This window comes from Vigna unguiculata, chromosome 5 (assembly GCF_004118075.2).
Source record: "Vigna unguiculata cultivar IT97K-499-35 chromosome 5, ASM411807v1, whole genome shotgun sequence".
Classification (NCBI taxonomy): Eukaryota; Viridiplantae; Streptophyta; class Magnoliopsida; order Fabales; family Fabaceae; genus Vigna; species Vigna unguiculata.
The window spans coordinates 45,531,901-45,552,777 of NC_040283.1; the positions used below are offsets into that span (position 1 = coordinate 45,531,901).

At 35.3% G+C, this 20,877-nt stretch overlaps 3 protein-coding genes across 8 annotated transcripts; all 3 read right to left on the reverse strand.

Annotated features, from left to right (window-relative positions):
* Window positions 1-1,464: 1,464 nt before the first annotated feature.
* LOC114183740 (E3 ubiquitin-protein ligase BIG BROTHER-like) lies at window positions 1,465-5,616 on the reverse strand. Of its 6 annotated transcripts, none has more exons than XR_003604507.1 (10): window positions 5,438-5,616; window positions 5,270-5,326; window positions 4,700-4,799; window positions 4,422-4,590; window positions 3,941-4,175; window positions 3,765-3,802; window positions 3,578-3,622; window positions 2,471-2,604; window positions 1,848-2,059; window positions 1,465-1,680 (listed from the first exon to the last, which is right to left on the reverse strand). XR_003604507.1 is itself a non-coding variant. In XM_028070866.1 (10 exons), exons 4-10 carry the CDS (start codon window positions 4,542-4,544, stop codon window positions 1,627-1,629), a joined length of 738 nt encoding a protein of 245 aa, XP_027926667.1. In that variant the 5' UTR covers window positions 4,545-4,590; window positions 4,700-4,799; window positions 5,270-5,326; window positions 5,438-5,616; the 3' UTR covers window positions 1,465-1,626. The 6 variants fall into 6 exon arrangements, 5 of the variants coding, with proteins under 5 accessions (XP_027926667.1, XP_027926668.1, XP_027926670.1 ...); XM_028070866.1 differs by having other exon boundaries at window positions 1,951-2,059; XM_028070867.1 differs by having other exon boundaries at window positions 1,951-2,059; window positions 5,270-5,363; window positions 5,438-5,609.
* An 8,870-nt stretch (window positions 5,617-14,486) lies between these two features.
* Window positions 14,487-18,094, reverse strand: LOC114184869 (ADP,ATP carrier protein 1, mitochondrial-like). The gene is made up of 4 exons (XM_028072234.1): window positions 17,377-18,094; window positions 15,662-16,206; window positions 15,162-15,536; window positions 14,487-15,081 (listed from the first exon to the last, which is right to left on the reverse strand). Exons 2-4 carry the CDS (start codon window positions 16,169-16,171, stop codon window positions 14,785-14,787), a joined length of 1,182 nt encoding a protein of 393 aa, XP_027928035.1. The 5' UTR covers window positions 16,172-16,206; window positions 17,377-18,094; the 3' UTR covers window positions 14,487-14,784.
* A 179-nt stretch (window positions 18,095-18,273) lies between these two features.
* LOC114184868 lies at window positions 18,274-20,850 on the reverse strand. The gene is made up of 3 exons (XM_028072233.1): window positions 20,690-20,850; window positions 18,915-20,599; window positions 18,274-18,710 (listed from the first exon to the last, which is right to left on the reverse strand). Exon 2 carries the CDS (start codon window positions 20,296-20,298, stop codon window positions 18,955-18,957), a length of 1,344 nt encoding a protein of 447 aa, XP_027928034.1. The 5' UTR covers window positions 20,299-20,599; window positions 20,690-20,850; the 3' UTR covers window positions 18,274-18,710; window positions 18,915-18,954.
* Window positions 20,851-20,877: the final 27 nt, after the last annotated feature.

Here is a 20,877-nt window from a genome sequence, read left to right on the forward strand (position 1 = left end):
AATCCAGTATTAAACATTGCGATAATTATAGAGTTATTATTTTCTCGTATAATTTTTATAATGATTTTTTAAACACGGTTATTTATTTATATTTACAGAAAAATACATTTATTAAGAATTTACTTTGTTATCATATCACAATAATCAATAGATATTATAGCGATATATTTGAATTCATTATTTAATACATGTATAAATGAAGGATAAAAAACTCATGCGTAAAAAAGTTTTAAATTGGAAAGCAAATTGTTTAATTTTGTATATTGTTAGTTAAGCAACACGATTTTAAACCTATTTTCATTTGCGTAATAAAAATTAGAGTAAATACTTTATAATTTATTGATGATATAATGAATTTTTATGATGCCATCAAATTATTAATTGTCATGATTAGTGGTTGATTTTTTAATAAGTAATGAAAAGGTTATATGGATGATTATTGATTGAAAGTATAATTTTGTTTTGCAGTAGGAGTATATGGAAATTAATCTCAAAATAATTGTCTAAAGCCTGATCTAACTTTTATAAAAAATATGTGAAATTCATAAACTAGATTGTGTTTACCAATTTCTAGTGAAAAAGAAAATAGAGTGGGTGCCGTGAAATACGTTTATTTTTAATCCTACTTTTGAATTATTTTCATTCCCATTTAACATAAAAATTAAGAAAGTAACAGTTTTTTTTATTTTAATAAATATAATATTTAATTGCATCATTGTCTCATATTAATACTTTTATTTCACTAAATAGAAAACAAATGTAAAACAATTATTTTAAATAAATAAATAAGAGATGCAAAAAGCAATTATCAGTTTGACATAATAGTTTTTTTGTATATAAAAGATATTAGGAACTTTGATCAAAAGTAAAAAAAAAAATCTCTATATTGTGTGCAGTATATTTTTGAAATATAAGATAAAAAAATTATCTACGGATTACTGGATAATCGGGTTGATTCTAATTTTTGTGTGCACATGGATATAGTATTATATAATTTAATAGTAATATTGGGGAAAGCGTGTGTAAACCTATTGCATGCGCGCATTTATACTACATATAATATCTTGACTATTTTAGGTTTCGGTACTCAACACAGCAGGAGATGTTAATTCAAAATAACAATAATAACACTAAATTGGTGAAATTAGAGCACATAATTCAGCCTTTACGATAAAAGCGTTATGCGTTTTGAATCCTCGCTGCGGCTGATCCTCTTAGCTTCCAACCATTTATGCAGTGAGCACTGGGCATTCTGTCTTTGTTTTGTATTGTGAGTTATGATTTATGTTTTTGAGGCTTATTTGTAATGCTGCCCAAAGCTGAAGCATGGTTTCATGGTTTGTATGTGCTTGGGGAGTACTGTTATAGGGCATTTGTGTGGGAATATGTTAGTACGGTGGTTTTGAAATAATTAGTATAATATACTTAAATATTAATTAACCACAATTTTTTGGTAGGTTGTACTAAGGAAAGATTGATCATTTTTCATTTTTGTAAATGAGAAAGGGTAACGCTTATACCTATATAATACATTATTTAATAGGTGATAAAAAAAAAGGAGATATCTAAGCATAAGGAAAAACCGAATCATATACAGGTAGGGTATTTCTATTCGCTCGAAGGTGATTATTTGTGTTTTGACACATCCACAATCACGTCTCTGTAACACATAGGGCAAGCCTGAAAAAAACACAGAAAAGAAGAGGCATTTCAGCATATGCCAAATTGAGCACTACAAATATTTAACGAACTCGTTATTATAAATTAATTGAATCAACATGGCGTGAATCCTAAAAAATATGCATTTCACAAAGAAAATTTGGGAGTAGTAATTGCCAGTGAGAAACCTAAATTAGTTCTTATATGCCTCGTGATCTCTCTAATGCTTTGATAGATTCTGAAGTTCGGAGTCTATTACGCACTCGGAGATCTCATTCCTAAACAACTTGCCTTATTGATGCTAAGCCATTTGTTCCCACAGCTAGCATGATAGGCATGTTTGCATGGTAAAGTCATCCTCTTGTCCCCTCTTCTATATTCCATCTGACAAATCACGCATCTAAACATGAAAATGAATCAGAATAGCACATTAAGGAGGAGTCAATATCCAAACAATTGCTCTTCTGTCAAGAAAACAATAGATAAGTATAGGACAAGTATGCAATGGGCTCAATATACCAAAGTATTTGTAGAATTCTTGTATAATCTACATAAGCACATGTTCTATTTAAGGGAATCCTTAGTGATAGTCTTGGAACACCTAATAAATCCATTACTGATCCTTTTTTTTTCTAATACAACCCATTTGTCTGCTACCGCACCCATATTTATTAGCCTCGTTGCTAGACAATGTAGTTTAACAGAGCTAAGAAGGCATATAATTCCGAAAAAAATTTACTAAACAGAAAAACTTACATGAAGTAATTTCATTTTCAGAAAACTAAAACAAAATCTAGAAACGGAAAATAACCTCTCCTCCCGTGACTTCTTCCTAAAGAAGAAAAAGCGGCCACACTTGTATTTCGATACTGGAATCGATGAAATTTGTTCTTGGGTGAGACCACGACACTCAGTTCCAACTGTCTCACCTAATTCAAGTAGTTCCTACGATAAATAAAATGGTATCAATGTGAGGAAAAGGTAAAAAAAATAAAACCAAGTGAAAGAAGTCTGTACTTCCAACTTTTATCTATTGTTATTCTTCGAGATAGAACAAGGAATTTAGATTTTCACAGGTAACAACAACCAAGCCTTTTCCATCACCAGGTGGCACATCATTAGCAAGTAGAAAGGGATTTACAGAGAAGATAAAAGAATACAGTCCCAGAATTTCTTCAATAACTAACATGGAAAAGGATACTATTAAGAAAAAGTATTGTACTACTATAACGAAGGGAACAAAGAACTTGACTTTTACAACTAAGTGCTCATGATGATCAGAACGACACGCATGTCATACAAATTATAACCCCATCAACCAATAAACCGTGATAGTTTAAGTTGGATGGTCTGCCCTATAGTTGTCTGTTACATTGGTAACTGTCTCACACACCCATCCATTGGTTTGAACCCTTAATAACTTCCACCACCCTATTAGTCTATTTTATAGGTGAAGGCAAGGGTTGTCAATATCATGCTTTCTTGTCTAAACCAAATAATTTTGGAAATGGTATAGAGGTTTTGCAGCGCCTTCCTTACTTGCAACTTTAATGAGTGACAAAAGGTCCTAATCGCTAGATCAATCCCACAACTGTCTCCTTTGTAACTATTATAAGCAATTGTTAAATGATACAACTTTTAAACATATTTTTGGGAAAATGATGCAGTAGTAGTGTGGATAGAACGTAATGCATTATGCTGGAAGAAACGAAGGGGGAAGAGGCTTGTGCAGGAGTAAAACGACCAAAAAGGAAAAGGTTGAAGATATAGGTTCTAAAAATCAAACAATTGTAAAACTTACCATTATATACATCTAGAATATTGGTTGTATACTTTTAAGAAACCAAATATAAGATTAGTTTACTTTTAAGTGAGAAATATATGTGGCAAACAAAAGGAAGGTTACTTTCAGCCCAACCTCATAGGTCATGTTGTCAGGATCAATATTGTCTTCCCAACTGACCTGAAAAAAATTATAAAAAAATGGCTTAGCTCATTCTAATTAATTCGTGATTGTGTTGTAGGCATAGATACAACTTCAATGTTTAAAGAATATCCATTTAATTATTTAAATACTTAATGCACCAGAAATTTAATAAAAATACCTCATAGTCATTGAAATCATTATGATGCCTTCTCGGACCTGAAAGAAAAGAGATGGATTTGTTTTAATTTTGAGCAGACATATTATACATTGGTTGGACTACAGATCTGTAAAAGGGGTTTAAAGTGGATAATATATTTGTTGAAAATTATCCAGTGATGAAACTCTGTAGCTTACATTCAGTAGAACTGTCTAGTGTGACATTGTTTACTCCTTCCCTTTCTATACGTACTGTTGCCATCTGTTCATTGATTGTTGCAGAGTTTTCCGAGTGCCTTCTATACTCATCCATCAATTGTTCATGATAATTCACCTCGTAACCATTACTATCCTGATGGTACGAGGTACTGTCTGGTTCAAACAGCCCAGATTTGTAAAAGCTTGTAGTTGAACTTGAAGGGTATGAACTCTCCTGTGTATGTATGGAAACTTTTTTACTTGCAACTTTCAACCAGAGCTCTACTCGCAGGAAAATAACATGAATAATGTTGTATATAAACCCTTTAAAAGAAGACCTTTATTCTATATTTGAAAAGTTTTACACTGTATATCAAACTTAGCTATGTATCCCAACAAATCTACAAAAAGGAAACAATAAAAAGGGTGCGAAAAATCTATCAATATCCAAACATAATGTAGATAATATCTCTGAAGGTACCTGAGCATGTGAGGCACCAGAAAAAATGAAGTTAACATGTTCGTATGTAAGACCTTCAACATATTCAATAAAGCTTCCTGCTGTACTATAGGGATAGCTCATGTTACTGTAACGGACCTCCATGTGTGGGTTCTAACTGATCTTGAATTCTATCTGCCGGACAAGTAATCTGCAGAGTGAATTCAAAGAAAATAGTGAATCAGTAATGTGAATTTACGGAAAATGGTGAATCTGCAGAGTGAATCACAAAAGGTAACGTGCAGAATGAATTCACATACAAGTAATTTTTAGAGTGAATTCAAGTATTCAATTCCGCATGTCCGTCAGTAAAACTGAAGCAATCAACACCAGATCACTCAGCTACTCTAAAATGTTAACCTGAATTTTGAGATAAAGAAATGATTAGGTCTTTCTAGATACTGTAGTTCGAAAACCCAAATTATTGTTGGCCTAATTACAATAACTATGAAAGTCAATAAGTAGTAAATCACTACTCATATAGTTATTGATCACGAAAATAATGAAACAATTAAGATACAGCAACAATTTTAATTTCGTTATTACTGAACAAAATTAAAATCCTAACATACACTACATATAAAACAATCATTGGATATGAACGACATTATTGCATAATTTTTGCATTCGTCAGATTCTAAAAAAAGAGGAACAAAGTTGCATGAAGCATTTTCACGGTGAACTTGAAAGCACACTAATCAAGTGGAAAAGGAAACAAAGCTTAAACACTCTCAAGGTAGTTAGTTATGCAACGAAGAACAAGATCGCGTGGAACGAAAACTGAAATCTTCGATCTCTGGTGAAGAAAAGAAAAACTGAACGACGAGTACCTGTTTAGTTGTACGGAAGCAGAGAATTAGAACATAAGCCTCGCAGTTGCGTTGATTCTAGAAGTGTAACAAGAAAAATGGTGATAGGTGAAGACTGAAGATGAAAATGAATGCACGAGTGTAAGATAAAGAAAGAGAATTGAATGGAAGGAATATGAAGAAACTGACCTTGATATCTTTTGGTGCCGAATGAAAATGAATGAACCAACGAACGAACGAATGAAAAGTTTTGTAACTTCCTCTGTTAACTCTGCTTTCTCCACCTTTAAGCACTTCTTGAAGGAACACGCCAACTCCGTTAGAGGATCATGATCACCTGCCTCGCACCTCTTCTCCAACCGTTTCAGTTTTTTCTCTTTAATTTTCTTTTTATTTTATGTATTTATTTAGCTATTATATTTATTTATAATATATTAACTCAACTCAACAGATTAAAAATAATTTATAAACACTTTTTCTTAATATATATTATGAAAAAAAGTCTTATAGCAAATTATACTATTTTTAATTATAATATCATATCATGTAATGTCATTTTTAAGCACTTATATATGTAGCCTAAGTTACATTATATAGTGACGAGAGAGTTGAACACAAAAGAAATTATAAATTCATTGTTTTGAAGGTTTTGAATCAGAAGTGTAGATATTTTATGTTTATGTTTATGTTAAATTTATGTATCATTGATATCCTATGTTCTCTGTATCTTTCTTCTAAAAGACCTATCGATTATAGGCTTATATTGTATCCAAAAGTTTTTTTTTTATGGATGGTCAAGGAAGTGTGTCTCGTGATGATGAACAACAGTGATATTTTTTATTAACACGAGTGGATGGTTGAAAATCAAAGTATGAATGTATGAATTTAAGTTTTACGTCAAGTAGTAACAAGAAAATTGAGTGTTATGTAAATAAGAATATCATATATCTATTTTATTAAAGTTTGTCAATTTTGTATAGAAAGGTTTGAACTTATATCTCTTTAGTATTATATTTTTTTAGAAAGATCTGTCACACTACTAATAAATTTTATTTTCTAAATAATTAAAAATAAGCAAAGAGTAGCATGGTGCACTTCATTTCTGGGAATATATGTCTCATGAATGCAAGTTCATTTTTGTCTAATTTACTTTTCTTTTTAGTGTTTAATGGATGGCAAACTGTGCTCACTGCACACCTAAGAGGAACAACACATGGAAAAGATAGTGCGAGGCATGTGAGAAAATGAAGGTGAATTGATGAGAATAAGCAAGTGGTGGCGTGGAAGTGAAGCGAAACACGAAAAGCATAACTTATCTTGACATATTCCAATCACAGCACAGTCCCTTTGTCTGCACTGATGAAGCCTGAAAATGAAGAAATAAAGAATAGCCACGAGACATTCGCTAAGTAATTAATAAACCAATTCAAAAGATTCGCTGCTTCTCCTCAAGGGATATGTTCTGTGCAGAGGAATGGCATCACTCATGCCAGACCCATATTTTATTAGGTTACTCTCTAATTTTTCAAATCCTAAATTTTTAGTTTCTCTGTTTTTAAAATAAAAGTTTAGTCTTTTATATTTTTTCTTTTTAAATGAATGATTTTAATCTAATTGTTTATATTAAGACTTTGATGTCTAAAGTACTAATACCAACCCACATGTGATACATTCTTTTCTTTATTCTAATTGTTTGATTGAGCTCCAAATGTGAGTTAATTTCAAACCAAACCAAATTTAATTTTTTTAAGTGCAATCCAAACACACATAAGTTGTTGCCATAACAATTATGACATATAAATAATATTGAATTTGATTCTCTTAAAATAATGTCATGAAATTAAATCTTATATATAAAAAGAATGTGATAAGAAAAATTTTCCACCAAAAATTATGAACCAAATTTTCGAGATATAAATTAATCGTGGTAAACAAAAGTTAATTGATACTTTAACGTATACCTATAAAATATTATTATAATGACACGTTATTAGTGGTTGACACAACCACTTAATATTTATGAAATATGTAGATAATTAACAAGTATTTATCAAATACATAAACAATTAACAAATGTATGACATCATAACACAAAGTCCAATCTTAAATTTTAAGAACAGAACACACATATTTCTTATAAACATGGAAACCAAATTAGCACAAATGCAATACGAATTGTATTTTCTTCATGCTTTTCTAAGTGCTTTACCAATTCATCCATTTTATTGATCATTACCATACAAATATTGAATATATATATATATATATATATATATATATATATATATATATATATATATATATATATATATATATATATATATATAATTACACATAAATAAATGATTAAATATAATTTTAGCTATTCAACTTTGCATTAAAATTTTTCATTTTCAAAATTTTTATATATTTTAATTTTCAAACTTTAAAAATAAATATATATATATATATATATATAATCATTTTATTTCAATTACGTTAATTTTTTTTTACGTATCAAACACATCTCAAATTAACATTTAAATTATTTATATAAAGATTCTTATTTCAATGTATGTCTGAAGGAAAACAGATTTGAAAAAAAAAATTAATGTTTTTGAATTAAAACGACTATATCTATCCCTTCATTTATTTTTTAAGTTAAAATAAATTTGTAGACTAAAATGTATCAAAAATTTCACACGAGTTACAATTTTATTAGGGACTACAAATATATTTAGGGTGTGTTTGGACGATGCAATTTAAGAGGGTAATTCATTTATTTGGAGAATTTAAATTTCTTCTAAGTAAAATAACTTGTTTGGATGAAGAAATTAGAAGGGAATTAAAATTAAATAATTTTAAGAAGGTATTTCAAATCACTAAAATAGTAGAATTTGGAAATTCACTCAAAAAGGAAGGAAATTGAAATTCCACAATTTTTGAAATTCATCGTTGTTCAACATTAGAGGTGTCAATTTGCCTCAGATGACCTAGATGATCGAGACGAGTCGGGCCAACCCAATGACATACACATACCGGGTTGGCCTGACGATAAAACAGGTCTGACGATAAAGACGGGTCAGGCAGGCGAACGATCAAGGCGGGCTGGGCATGATTGACTACTAAAACGGGCCGAACGACCCAAATGGACCAGACGGTCTAGATGACCCAAATGAGCCCAATAATCAAGACAAGTCGGACGAGCTTGAAGACCCACACGGGCTAGATGGGTCTGACAACTCAAACGGGTTGGGCAGGCCCGACGACCTAGACAGGTCGAATGAGCCCGGTAACCAAGACGGGTCGACAAGCTCGACAACTAAGACGGGTCAGGTGGACCCAATAAACCATATGGGCTCGGGGGCCCAACGACGTATACAGGTCAGGCTGGGTCAATGACCTTAACGGGCCTGACCGACCCAACAACCCAAATAGGCTTGACCGACCCGACGACTAAAATGGGCCTGACCGACCCGACGACCCAAACAGGACTGACCGGCTCGACGATTCAAACAAGCCTGATGTGCTCGACGATCCTAACAGGTTCGATCAGCTTGACGATCCTAATGGGTTGACTGGCCCGACGAACTTAACGGGTTGGGCTAGACTAGCCTGACGAACTAGACGAGCTTGACGATGTACACGAGTCAGACCAAGTCGAAGACCTTAATTTGACTGAATTTAAATATTTTAAGTTGACAATTATATTTGTTAAATTTAAATTCAAAATTTATATATTAAAATAAATATTATTAAAATGAAATTTTATCTCATAAGAGAAATTCAATTATTTTATCCAAACAAGAAATTGAAATGTAAGATATTTCAATTACTCTATCCAAGCATATTATTTAAAAAATGAAGGAAATTCAATTGCAAGAATTTTAAATACAATACATTTTAATTTCTTTGAATTGTTGAAATGCATCATCCAAACACAAGGTTAAGGTATAATTATTGATTTTGTACCCCAATTTTTTTAGTTTGTTCAATTTAATTCCCAAATTTTTGAAACGTTCAATTTGGTACCCTTATTTTTTAAAATTGATCAATTTAGTACCATATTGAATACACTTGATCAATGATACATCAACAAAGAGACTAAAATGATGTTAACTACACCCAACAAACAAGTCAATCCAATTAACTACTAAAACGGGCCGAACGACCCAAATGGACCAGACGGTCTAGATGACCCAAATGAGCCCAATAATCAAGACAAGTCGGACGAGCTTGAAGACCCACACGGGCTGGATGGGTCTGACAACTCAAACGGGTTGGGCAGGCCCGACGACCTAGACAGGTCGGATGAGCCCGGTAACCAAGACGGGTCGACAAGCTCGACAACTAAGACGGGTCAGGTGGACCCAATAAACCATATGGGCTCGGGGGCCCAACGACGTATACAGGTCAGGCTGGGTCAATGACCTTAACGGGCCTGACCGACCCAACAACCCAAATAGGCTTGACCGACCCGACGACTAAAATGGGCCTGACCGACCCGACGACCCAAACAGGCCTGACCGGCTCGACGATTCAAACAAGCCTGATGTGCTCGACGATCCTAACAGGTTCGATCAGCTTGACGATCCTAATGGGTTGACTGGCCCGACGAACTTAACGGGTTGGGCTAGACTAGCCTGACGAACTAGACGAGCTTGACGATGTACACGAGTCAGACCAAGTCGAAGACCTTAATTTGACTGAATTTAAATATTTTAAGTTGACAATTATATTTGTTAAATTTAAATTCAAAATTTATATATTAAAATAAATATTATTAAAATGAAATTTTATCTCATAAGAGAAATTCAATTATTTTATCCAAACAAGAAATTGAAATGTAAGATATTTCAATTACTCTATCCAAGCATATTATTTAAAAAATGAAGGAAATTCAATTGCAAGAATTTTAAATACAATACATTTTAATTTCTTTGAATTGTTGAAATGCATCATCCAAACACAAGGTTAAGGTATAATTATTGATTTTGTACCCCAATTTTTTTAGTTTGTTCAATTTAATTCCCAAATTTTTGAAACGTTCAATTTGGTACCCTTATTTTTTAAAATTGATCAATTTAGTACCATATTGAATACACTTGATCAATGATACATCAACAAAGAGACTAAAATGATGTTAACTACACCCAACAAACAAGTCAATCCAATTAACTACTAAAACGGGCCGAACGACCCAAATGGACCAGACGGTCTAGATGACCCAAATGAGCCCAATAATCAAGACAAGTCGGACGAGCTTGAAGACCCACACGGGCTGGATGGGTCTGACAACTCAAACGGGTTGGGCAGGCCCGACGACCTAGACAGGTCGGATGAGCCCGGTAACCAAGACGGGTCGACAAGCTCGACAACTAAGACGGGTCAGGTGGACCCAATAAACCATATGGGCTCGGGGGCCCAACGACGTATACAGGTCAGGCTGGGTCAATGACCTTAACGGGCCTGACCGACCCAACAACCCAAATAGGCTTGACCGACCCGACGACTAAAATGGGCCTGACCGACCCGACGACCCAAACAGGCCTGACCGGCTCGACGATTCAAACAAGCCTGATGTGCTCGACGATCCTAACAGGTTCGATCAGCTTGACGATCCTAATGGGTTGACTGGCCCGACGAACTTAACGGGTTGGGCTAGACTAGCCTGACGAACTAGACGAGCTTGACGATGTACACGAGTCAGACCAAGTCGAAGACCTTAATTTGACTGAATTTAAATATTTTAAGTTGACAATTATATTTGTTAAATTTAAATTCAAAATTTATATATTAAAATAAATATTATTAAAATGAAATTTTATCTCATAAGAGAAATTCAATTATTTTATCCAAACAAGAAATTGAAATGTAAGATATTTCAATTACTCTATCCAAGCATATTATTTAAAAAATGAAGGAAATTCAATTGCAAGAATTTTAAATACAATACATTTTAATTTCTTTGAATTGTTGAAATGCATCATCCAAACACAAGGTTAAGGTATAATTATTGATTTTGTACCCCAATTTTTTTAGTTTGTTCAATTTAATTCCCAAATTTTTGAAACGTTCAATTTGGTACCCTTATTTTTTAAAATTGATCAATTTAGTACCATATTGAATACACTTGATCAATGATACATCAACAAAGAGACTAAAATGATGTTAACTACACCCAACAAACAAGTCAATCCAATTAACTACTAAAACGGGCCGAACGACCCAAATGGACCAGACGGTCTAGATGACCCAAATGAGCCCAATAATCAAGACAAGTCGGACGAGCTTGAAGACCCACACGGGCTGGATGGGTCTGACAACTCAAACGGGTTGGGCAGGCCCGACGACCTAGACAGGTCGGATGAGCCCGGTAACCAAGACGGGTCGACAAGCTCGACAACTAAGACGGGTCAGGTGGACCCAATAAACCATATGGGCTCGGGGGCCCAACGACGTATACAGGTCAGGCTGGGTCAATGACCTTAACGGGCCTGACCGACCCAACAACCCAAATAGGCTTGACCGACCCGACGACTAAAATGGGCCTGACCGACCCGACGACCCAAACAGGCCTGACCGGCTCGACGATTCAAACAAGCCTGATGTGCTCGACGATCCTAACAGGTTCGATCAGCTTGACGATCCTAATGGGTTGACTGGCCCGACGAACTTAACGGGTTGGGCTAGACTAGCCTGACGAACTAGACGAGCTTGACGATGTACACGAGTCAGACCAAGTCGAAGACCTTAATTTGACTGAATTTAAATATTTTAAGTTGACAATTATATTTGTTAAATTTAAATTCAAAATTTATATATTAAAATAAATATTATTAAAATGAAATTTTATCTCATAAGAGAAATTCAATTATTTTATCCAAACAAGAAATTGAAATGTAAGATATTTCAATTACTCTATCCAAGCATATTATTTAAAAAATGAAGGAAATTCAATTGCAAGAATTTTAAATACAATACATTTTAATTTCTTTGAATTGTTGAAATGCATCATCCAAACACAAGGTTAAGGTATAATTATTGATTTTGTACCCCAATTTTTTTAGTTTGTTCAATTTAATTCCCAAATTTTTGAAACGTTCAATTTGGTACCCTTATTTTTTAAAATTGATCAATTTAGTACCATATTGAATACACTTGATCAATGATACATCAACAAAGAGACTAAAATGATGTTAACTACACCCAACAAACAAGTCAATCCAATTAACTACTAAAACGGGCCGAACGACCCAAATGGACCAGACGGTCTAGATGACCCAAATGAGCCCAATAATCAAGACAAGTCGGACGAGCTTGAAGACCCACACGGGCTGGATGGGTCTGACAACTCAAACGGGTTGGGCAGGCCCGACGACCTAGACAGGTCGGATGAGCCCGGTAACCAAGACGGGTCGACAAGCTCGACAACTAAGACGGGTCAGGTGGACCCAATAAACCATATGGGCTCGGGGGCCCAACGACGTATACAGGTCAGGCTGGGTCAATGACCTTAACGGGCCTGACCGACCCAACAACCCAAATAGGCTTGACCGACCCGACGACTAAAATGGGCCTGACCGACCCGACGACCCAAACAGGCCTGACCGGCTCGACGATTCAAACAAGCCTGATGTGCTCGACGATCCTAACAGGTTCGATCAGCTTGACGATCCTAATGGGTTGACTGGCCCGACGAACTTAACGGGTTGGGCTAGACTAGCCTGACGAACTAGACGAGCTTGACGATGTACACGAGTCAGACCAAGTCGAAGACCTTAATTTGACTGAATTTAAATATTTTAAGTTGACAATTATATTTGTTAAATTTAAATTCAAAATTTATATATTAAAATAAATATTATTAAAATGAAATTTTATCTCATAAGAGAAATTCAATTATTTTATCCAAACAAGAAATTGAAATGTAAGATATTTCAATTACTCTATCCAAGCATATTATTTAAAAAATGAAGGAAATTCAATTGCAAGAATTTTAAATACAATACATTTTAATTTCTTTGAATTGTTGAAATGCATCATCCAAACACAAGGTTAAGGTATAATTATTGATTTTGTACCCCAATTTTTTTAGTTTGTTCAATTTAATTCCCAAATTTTTGAAACGTTCAATTTGGTACCCTTATTTTTTAAAATTGATCAATTTAGTACCATATTGAATACACTTGATCAATGATACATCAACAAAGAGACTAAAATGATGTTAACTACACCCAACAAACAAGTCAATCCAATTAACTACTAAAACGGGCCGAACGACCCAAATGGACCAGACGGTCTAGATGACCCAAATGAGCCCAATAATCAAGACAAGTCGGACGAGCTTGAAGACCCACACGGGCTGGATGGGTCTGACAACTCAAACGGGTTGGGCAGGCCCGACGACCTAGACAGGTCGGATGAGCCCGGTAACCAAGACGGGTCGACAAGCTCGACAACTAAGACGGGTCAGGTGGACCCAATAAACCATATGGGCTCGGGGGCCCAACGACGTATACAGGTCAGGCTGGGTCAATGACCTTAACGGGCCTGACCGACCCAACAACCCAAATAGGCTTGACCGACCCGACGACTAAAATGGGCCTGACCGACCCGACGACCCAAACAGGCCTGACCGGCTCGACGATTCAAACAAGCCTGATGTGCTCGACGATCCTAATGGGTTGACTGGCCCAACGAACTTAACGGGTTGGGCTAGACTAGCCTGACGAACTAGACGAGCTTGACGATGTACACGAGTCAGACCAAGTCGAAGACCTTAATTTGACTGAATTTAAATATTTTAAGTTGACAATTATATTTGTTAAATTTAAATTCAAAATTTATATATTAAAATAAATATTATTAAAATGAAATTTTATCTCATAAGAGAAATTCAATTATTTTATCCAAACAAGAAATTGAAATGTAAGATATTTCAATTACTCTATCCAAGCATATTATTTAAAAAATGAAGGAAATTCAATTGCAAGAATTTTAAATACAATACATTTTAATTTCTTTGAATTGTTGAAATGCATCATCCAAACACAAGGTTAAGGTATAATTATTGATTTTGTACCCCAATTTTTTTAGTTTGTTCAATTTAATTCCCAAATTTTTGAAACGTTCAATTTGGTACCCTTATTTTTTAAAATTGATCAATTTAGTACCATATTGAATACACTTGATCAATGATACATCAACAAAGAGACTAAAATGATGTTAACTACACCCAACAAACAAGTCAATCCAATTAACAACTTCACCCAAGTTTTTATTGCACAGTGATAGTTCACTAGTATACAAACGGCATTAACTGTAATATAACGGAAGGTACCAAACTGAATCACTTTAAAAAATAAGAGTATGAAACTGAACCTTCTAAAAACTCGGGAACCAAATTGAACCTTCCAAAAATTCGGAGACCAAATTGTACAAACTCAAAAAATTGGGAGACCAAATCAATAATTATACCTATATTTAATGATAAAAAAACTTTGAATGCAGTTTTGGTACCACAGATATTGTTAGTATATGACACTTTGTGATAATCAAGCCCCACCAGAACCATACTTCTTTCCAAGAACAAGTAACTGAAGTTTGTCATAACCAGCAAGCACACCAGCACCTGCAACTGCACGAAGGATGTTTGCGCCGGCACCCTTGAAGAGAGATTTTGAACCTTCATTCTTCACAATTTGCGACAATGCATCCAAAGAGCTTTTGTACTTCACAGCTTCACCCGATGTCATCATCATTCTTCTGCGAACCGTATCCAACGGGTACGAGGCAATGCTTGCACTGATAGTAACCACCCACCCCAAAGCAAAGCTAGCCAAGAAACTATCCTGAAAAAATAGAAATGAAAAATATTGACCAAACTAACCAAGGTGACAAAAAAGGGACCATGAAAAGTGTAATGCTTTACCTCCAAAGTTCCCACCAAGAGCACTGGTTTCAGAGAATCATACATGCCAAAGTATAAACCACGGTAGACAATGATTCCAACGCAAGAAACGTTGAAGCCACGGTAGAGGCCAGCAACACCGTCTGATTGAAGAGTCTTCCTGTAGACATCGATCAAGCCATTGAATTGCCTCTCTCCACCACCCTTTTTTCCAGCCTTGGCATCATTGGCGAGGCGGGTTCGAGCGTAATCCAATGAATATACAAACACCGAAGACACAGCTCCTGCTGCACCACCAGATGCTATGTTCCCTGCAAACCATTTCCAGTATCCATCCCTGTCTTTCTTGAAGTTGAACAGCTTCTTAAAGTAGTCTTTAAATGCAAAATTCAAGGCCTATAAAAGCATTAGAAAGTAGTCACCACAAGCTTAATAATTAATGGATGATATAATAGACCAAGTACACGAACACATAGTAGGTCTCAACCATACAAAGTTTCACGTTGGAATGACAAGTATACCTGTGTTGGGAAGTAACGGATAACATTAGCAGTGTTCCCTCTCCACAATGAAACAAACCCTTCATCTTTGATTGTTCTTCCAAAGCAATCTCCAATGCCCTTGTAGGGTTCAGAGAGCCGGCCCGCTTTGATCATCTCATCCTGATTTTGAATGAGAAGCTTTACACGCTCAATAGGAGCAGCCGCACTCTTGGACACTGCCGCAGAAACTCCACCCATGAGAAAATCGGTGGCAAAGCTTCCCCAGTTTTTCTCCGAAGGGGATGGGACGAACACAGGTGAACCTGCAGAATGCATGTAGTTTGTGGCATTGCATGCGGGCATGACAGGGAACTGTAACCCTGCATTTGAATAATTTTCAGGAGAGAATCGCTGCTGAAACAGAGCTAGCCTTTTCAAACCTCCGTAACAAGTTCCAACATGTGGGGAAAGGTTGGAGCTGGATCTCGAGTGAAGCTGGCCAGCAAGCTTTTGTTCGATCGTTGGGTGCTGTTGTTTATCAATCATCATTGCTTGAGTAGTTGAGTGCTTAGAAATACTATGAACTACAAAAAGAATAAATTGTGTTAAGCTACTTACTTACGGACTTAAATGAAATCAAGACCTGGGCTATTTGAGTTCAAGAGTAACACTGAATTCGCAATCACATTTAAGCTGCTTATTGACAGCTTCTGCTTATTACTGGCGAAGAAAAGGAAGGTGAAGTAACTAAGTAAAATTAAGAGTACTATCATTTTGTAGTACTGATCACTGATGTTTATACTGTGGTAATAGTATACATCGTTTCTTATTCTACTTCAAAGTCATTAATTTTTCTTGTCTTTTGCGAAAAATGCATTGATTATATGTAGTTGATAAAACATAACATGATAGTATATAGAGCAATACTAACAGAAAATCATAATGTTTATCGTAGTTATAACAAGCATCATAATGATTGAAAACTAATTTCCATCCCATGCCTAACAACATTATAACAATATCAACAGCCTTCTCTCTATCAATCTATTAGAGGAAAAAATTATGTTATCTAGTTACATGACACAAGAGCCTTCTCATTATATCTGTATACGAGAGACAATTATAACAAAAAATGCTTTGTATTATATAGAGTTTACTCTTAAACAGAAATAAGATTTGTCTCAAAGCCATACTATTAAACTGTCACCATGTGAAAATCAAGTTTCAAGTAGATAAAAGTGATAAAAATGTAAGAACCCAGGATGACAAAAATAAAGCGTTGAATTCTTAGCCGACTAAACCTCAGACCAAAACAAAGACAACTTCCAAAGTCACCACGCTGTCTTTCCACTACATAGTATAGTTTAGGTAGGATTTAGTCTATAAATGAGGTATGATAGGTAAGATAAAAACTCTGCATTGTACTTTGTAATTACCTTAGCCTATTTGAACAATAGAGAACTACTTTGTCAAAGAAATTTATGCAGAGTTATATAACAACCAGTCCTACCTGATGAAATTTAAATGTCAAAATTTATGCAGTCAGAACCACACTTCAATTAGAAACACAGTTATATAACAACCAGCTATGGAATCAAGTAAATAGAGTGTCTTAAATAAACATAAATCGATCAAAATTGATAAAGAAACCAGCTTAAGCCATAATCCAGAAATTAAAAGGACAAAATAACAGAAACTAACTCGTAAATCAACACGAACAAGGTTATAAAGAGAAACGCAAATTAAAGTCAAACCAGACACTGAGGGAGAGAGACTGTATCGTTGGTCTTGAGTTCTTGAATGAGAACAGAGATAACACGTTAAGAAAGAAGCGCTTGAATGAAAACCTTTCAGGCTCCTGAACTTGGGGAGTCTCGAACCGTTATGATAATTAAGTTAAAAATATTTTTTCTCCTTAGTCCGTATCAACCTGCAAATCTTACGGCTGTATATCATGGTAGGCACAAATCCTACACTTTTGGAGAAATAGGTTGATTTTGCACATTATAGTGGAATAGTTAATGCTGCAAAATGAGCTTCCACTTCTTACCGAGACTGAAGGTTTCATTGAAGTTTCTGGCATTGACTTGTTTGCACAAGACTTTTCAAGTTGGACCGTTTCTGTTAATAAATTAGAGGCCTGTTTGTTTATCGCATGAACATTTCCACTCAAAATCGCCCAAAATAAACGAAAACGACAAGTTAACAAGAAAGAAAAATGCAAAATAAACCATTTTAAATAATGTTTGAATCTCCGTTGCCTTGGATCTAAAATTGAGTCCTTTCCACCATTGACACAAACAAAAAATTATAGGTTCTGTTTGTTCCGTCTAGTAACAAGTACTAAATTGTTTGGAGGTGAAACCAAACACCCACTAAACCTATCAGATTGTTCTATATAAAATATTTTCGAAGAAACCTTCCAAAAAAGTATTTCTACTAAAGTAATCAAAGGCAAACACGCCATCCCGTTGAACGGTCCAGCACCTATATACTAAACATGAAGAAGACAATAAAATAACAATAAGGGGAGGAACAAATAACAATACTTAGTTGGTGACAATTTAAAAAACAAAAAAGTGGACCGAAACAACTAAGTTTTCAAAGACTACTTGAAAGCTTTCACGAAAGTCCTATGGAAAAATACATAGTTAAAAATGAATCAAACATTCTTCATGTAGCAACTTAACGTAACAAAGTTATAATAAAGTCTGTACCAAAAAAAGTTACAGATTCAAGTCGGTGCATACTCCCAGGGATGCTTGTAACCTTTTTCCCCGAATTGCACAATTATTTTTGTGTACAATATGCAGCTTTAAGGCCAAAAATAACGCATGTGGCATGCGGATACAACAATAACAGTTACAATTAAGATGACAAAAACAAGTCAAATCCACATCAATGGTGAATTGATGACCAATAAGAGCTAAGTGTCTTGGAGCAACATCCTTCTTTTCTGTCATACTGGCAAAATCCCACATGCCAATTTATAGTGATTAAATGAGGTAAAGCACACAACTACTTGAGCAAAAACATTCACATTCCAAATGAATTTGCGCATCTCAGCTAAGTTGCTAGCGCCACAGCACTGCAAAAGGTATAAAAAACATATATTGTCAACTGAACTCTCTTCTCAACTATATGGTTGGAAGCTTTGAACAAATTGATAGATCATTCATTCACTATGTTAATGCAATTATTTTATATCTACAGCCTAGTAACCTACCATGTTAAACTATAACTGTAACAGCAAATTATTAAACACTTTAAACGAAACGGATTCATTTTATACCTCATTTAAGCAATAACGGCTGATCCTTTCTGAGAAACAGCTACTGTTGTCTGCCTAAGCTGATATGTTCCCTCCCCTGCGGCCGGTTCATTCCTATAGAGGCAGGGTCTAAAGGCATCTCAGATGTACTGAAATCTGTCTCTAGCTCTTTTTGTTTCAGTTTCAAGATCCTGCGCTCATTTTCTAATTTCATTCTTTTGTTCTCCAATCTCAGCCTCTCCAGCTCTCTGTCCTTCTTGCTGCAGTATCTTAACCACTTAAGCCGCTGTTTCTCAAGTTCAAGAGCTTGGGCTTGGTAGCTGATATTTTGCTCTTGAAGCTGCAACATCTGGATTTTAATCCACTCTCTTTGTTCCCGTAATGACTTTCCGGGGTCTTGAAAAACTCTTGCCATTTCAACCTCAAATTTGTCCATCCGAGAAGTTTGTGGGCCAAAATGGCCATCCTCCTCGCTTAATGTATTTCTATCACAGAGTTCCTGCATCCTCCCTCCATCCTCGTGTGCATTAATATTAATTTCATCATCCAACTCATCATCCTCACTATCATTGTTCTCCTCATCTTCATCCTCAGATCCATTATTTTCTCTTGAGTCCCTCCCATGCTCCATAGAATAACCTTGTAAATCAAGTTCATGACAATTTGGTATTCTTTGCCCATTATGGTAGGCACACATCTCCTTATAAAACAAGTGTTTTGAGCTCAGGATCTTCCTGACATCATCCTTCATCTTAGCTGACAGGTTAGGTATTGAATCCATTAATGCAGGATTCTCAACCACTTGACAACAAGTTCCCCTTCCAAGTATGTCATTTAACCTCTTGTATCTCTTATTTAAGTCATTGAACTTGTCCTCACACTGCTGAGGCGACACATGGCAACCCTTGCTTATCATTATCTTAGAGACTGTTTTCCACTTGCCCTTCTTCTGTAAAACCCCAGATTTCCTTTTATGACCATCCATGCCCCCAATAGTGCCATCATCACCCACACAACTCACCACTGTTATAAGAAGCCTAACCACATTATCTGTCCACTTCATTCGCTGCCAAGGAGACCCCTTTTTGCTCTTCCCACCATCCGGGTTCTCACAATTCCCTTCTTCTGCATAGCTAGGCTCATCCTCGTCACTCAACTCATTACTATTGGAAGGAGCAATTGTCTTTCCTTTACCAAAATTCAACCCGGCATTCAAATTTTTCACTTCAATTAGGCCAATGGGGTGATCACTTTCGAGACCACCCATGATATTCAAGTGTTGTTGACCAGTAATTGATGGATGACCAAGTTGAGTCTGTTGATGTCTATGAAATGAAGATTCCAAGTCCAAAATCCCCCCACTGGGACCAGATAAAAATCCACCACCCAAACCCGAACTATTCATTCTTGGAACTCAAACACAAAACCCTAATCCTCGAAGATGGTGAACAGAAACAGACTAGAACAAAATCTTAAATCTCAATAATTGGGTCGTGCACAGAACAGTAGTTATTTACAACCAGTTGACTAAGCCTAACACCACCAGAAATCTTGAAAGCCAGAAACTTTTGCTCCCACAACTAAAAAATTAAATAAAGCTCATGGAATTCACATGTAGGCAATTAACGAACATTAACTAGAAATAATCATGAGAAGCTTGATATGTTGTGATAAGAACATATACCCTTGCGTTCAAATCTAAACCCCTACATAAAAATATAAGCTGATATTCACTGGGATTAAAACCAAAGTTGATGACAATTCTGATATTGATTACAGATCTTGTTTTGGCTTACCTGTTGGTGAGCAAAGATCAGTAACACAGTAGCAGCAGCAAAAGAAAAAGACAAGAAAGAGGGAGCTTTCCCCTGTTTTGATAATGGGGAACCAACTTCACTGTTTTGTTATCTCTTTCACCTTCACAGTTCGATATTAGGATGAGATAAATCTTTCTTACTCAGCAGCAGATTTGTCTAATATTTTA

Bases quoted from the DNA above. Each gene is read 5' to 3' on its own strand.
- LOC114183740 (XM_028070869.1), bottom strand. From the start codon at position 4,544: ATGGAGGTCCGTTACAGTAACATGAGCTATCCCTATAGTACAGCAGGA. The intron at 4,176-4,421 runs GTACCTTCAGAG...ATACATACACAG, and splicing joins CTGGTGCCTCACATGCTCAG to GAGAGTTCATACCCTTCAAG. The intron at 1,681-1,950 runs GCAAGTTGTTTA...TGTTTTTTTCAG, and splicing joins AATGGCTTAGCATCAATAAG to GCTTGCCCTATGTGTTACAG.
- LOC114184869 (XM_028072234.1), bottom strand. From the start codon at position 16,171: ATGATGATTGATAAACAACAGCACCCAACGATCGAACAAAAGCTTGCT. The intron at 15,537-15,661 runs GTATACTTGTCA...ATGCTTTTATAG, and splicing joins TCCGTTACTTCCCAACACAG to GCCTTGAATTTTGCATTTAA. The intron at 15,082-15,161 runs GTAAAGCATTAC...CTATTTTTTCAG, and splicing joins TCTTGGTGGGAACTTTGGAG to GATAGTTTCTTGGCTAGCTT.
- LOC114184868 (XM_028072233.1), bottom strand. From the start codon at position 20,298: ATGAATAGTTCGGGTTTGGGTGGTGGATTTTTATCTGGTCCCAGTGGG.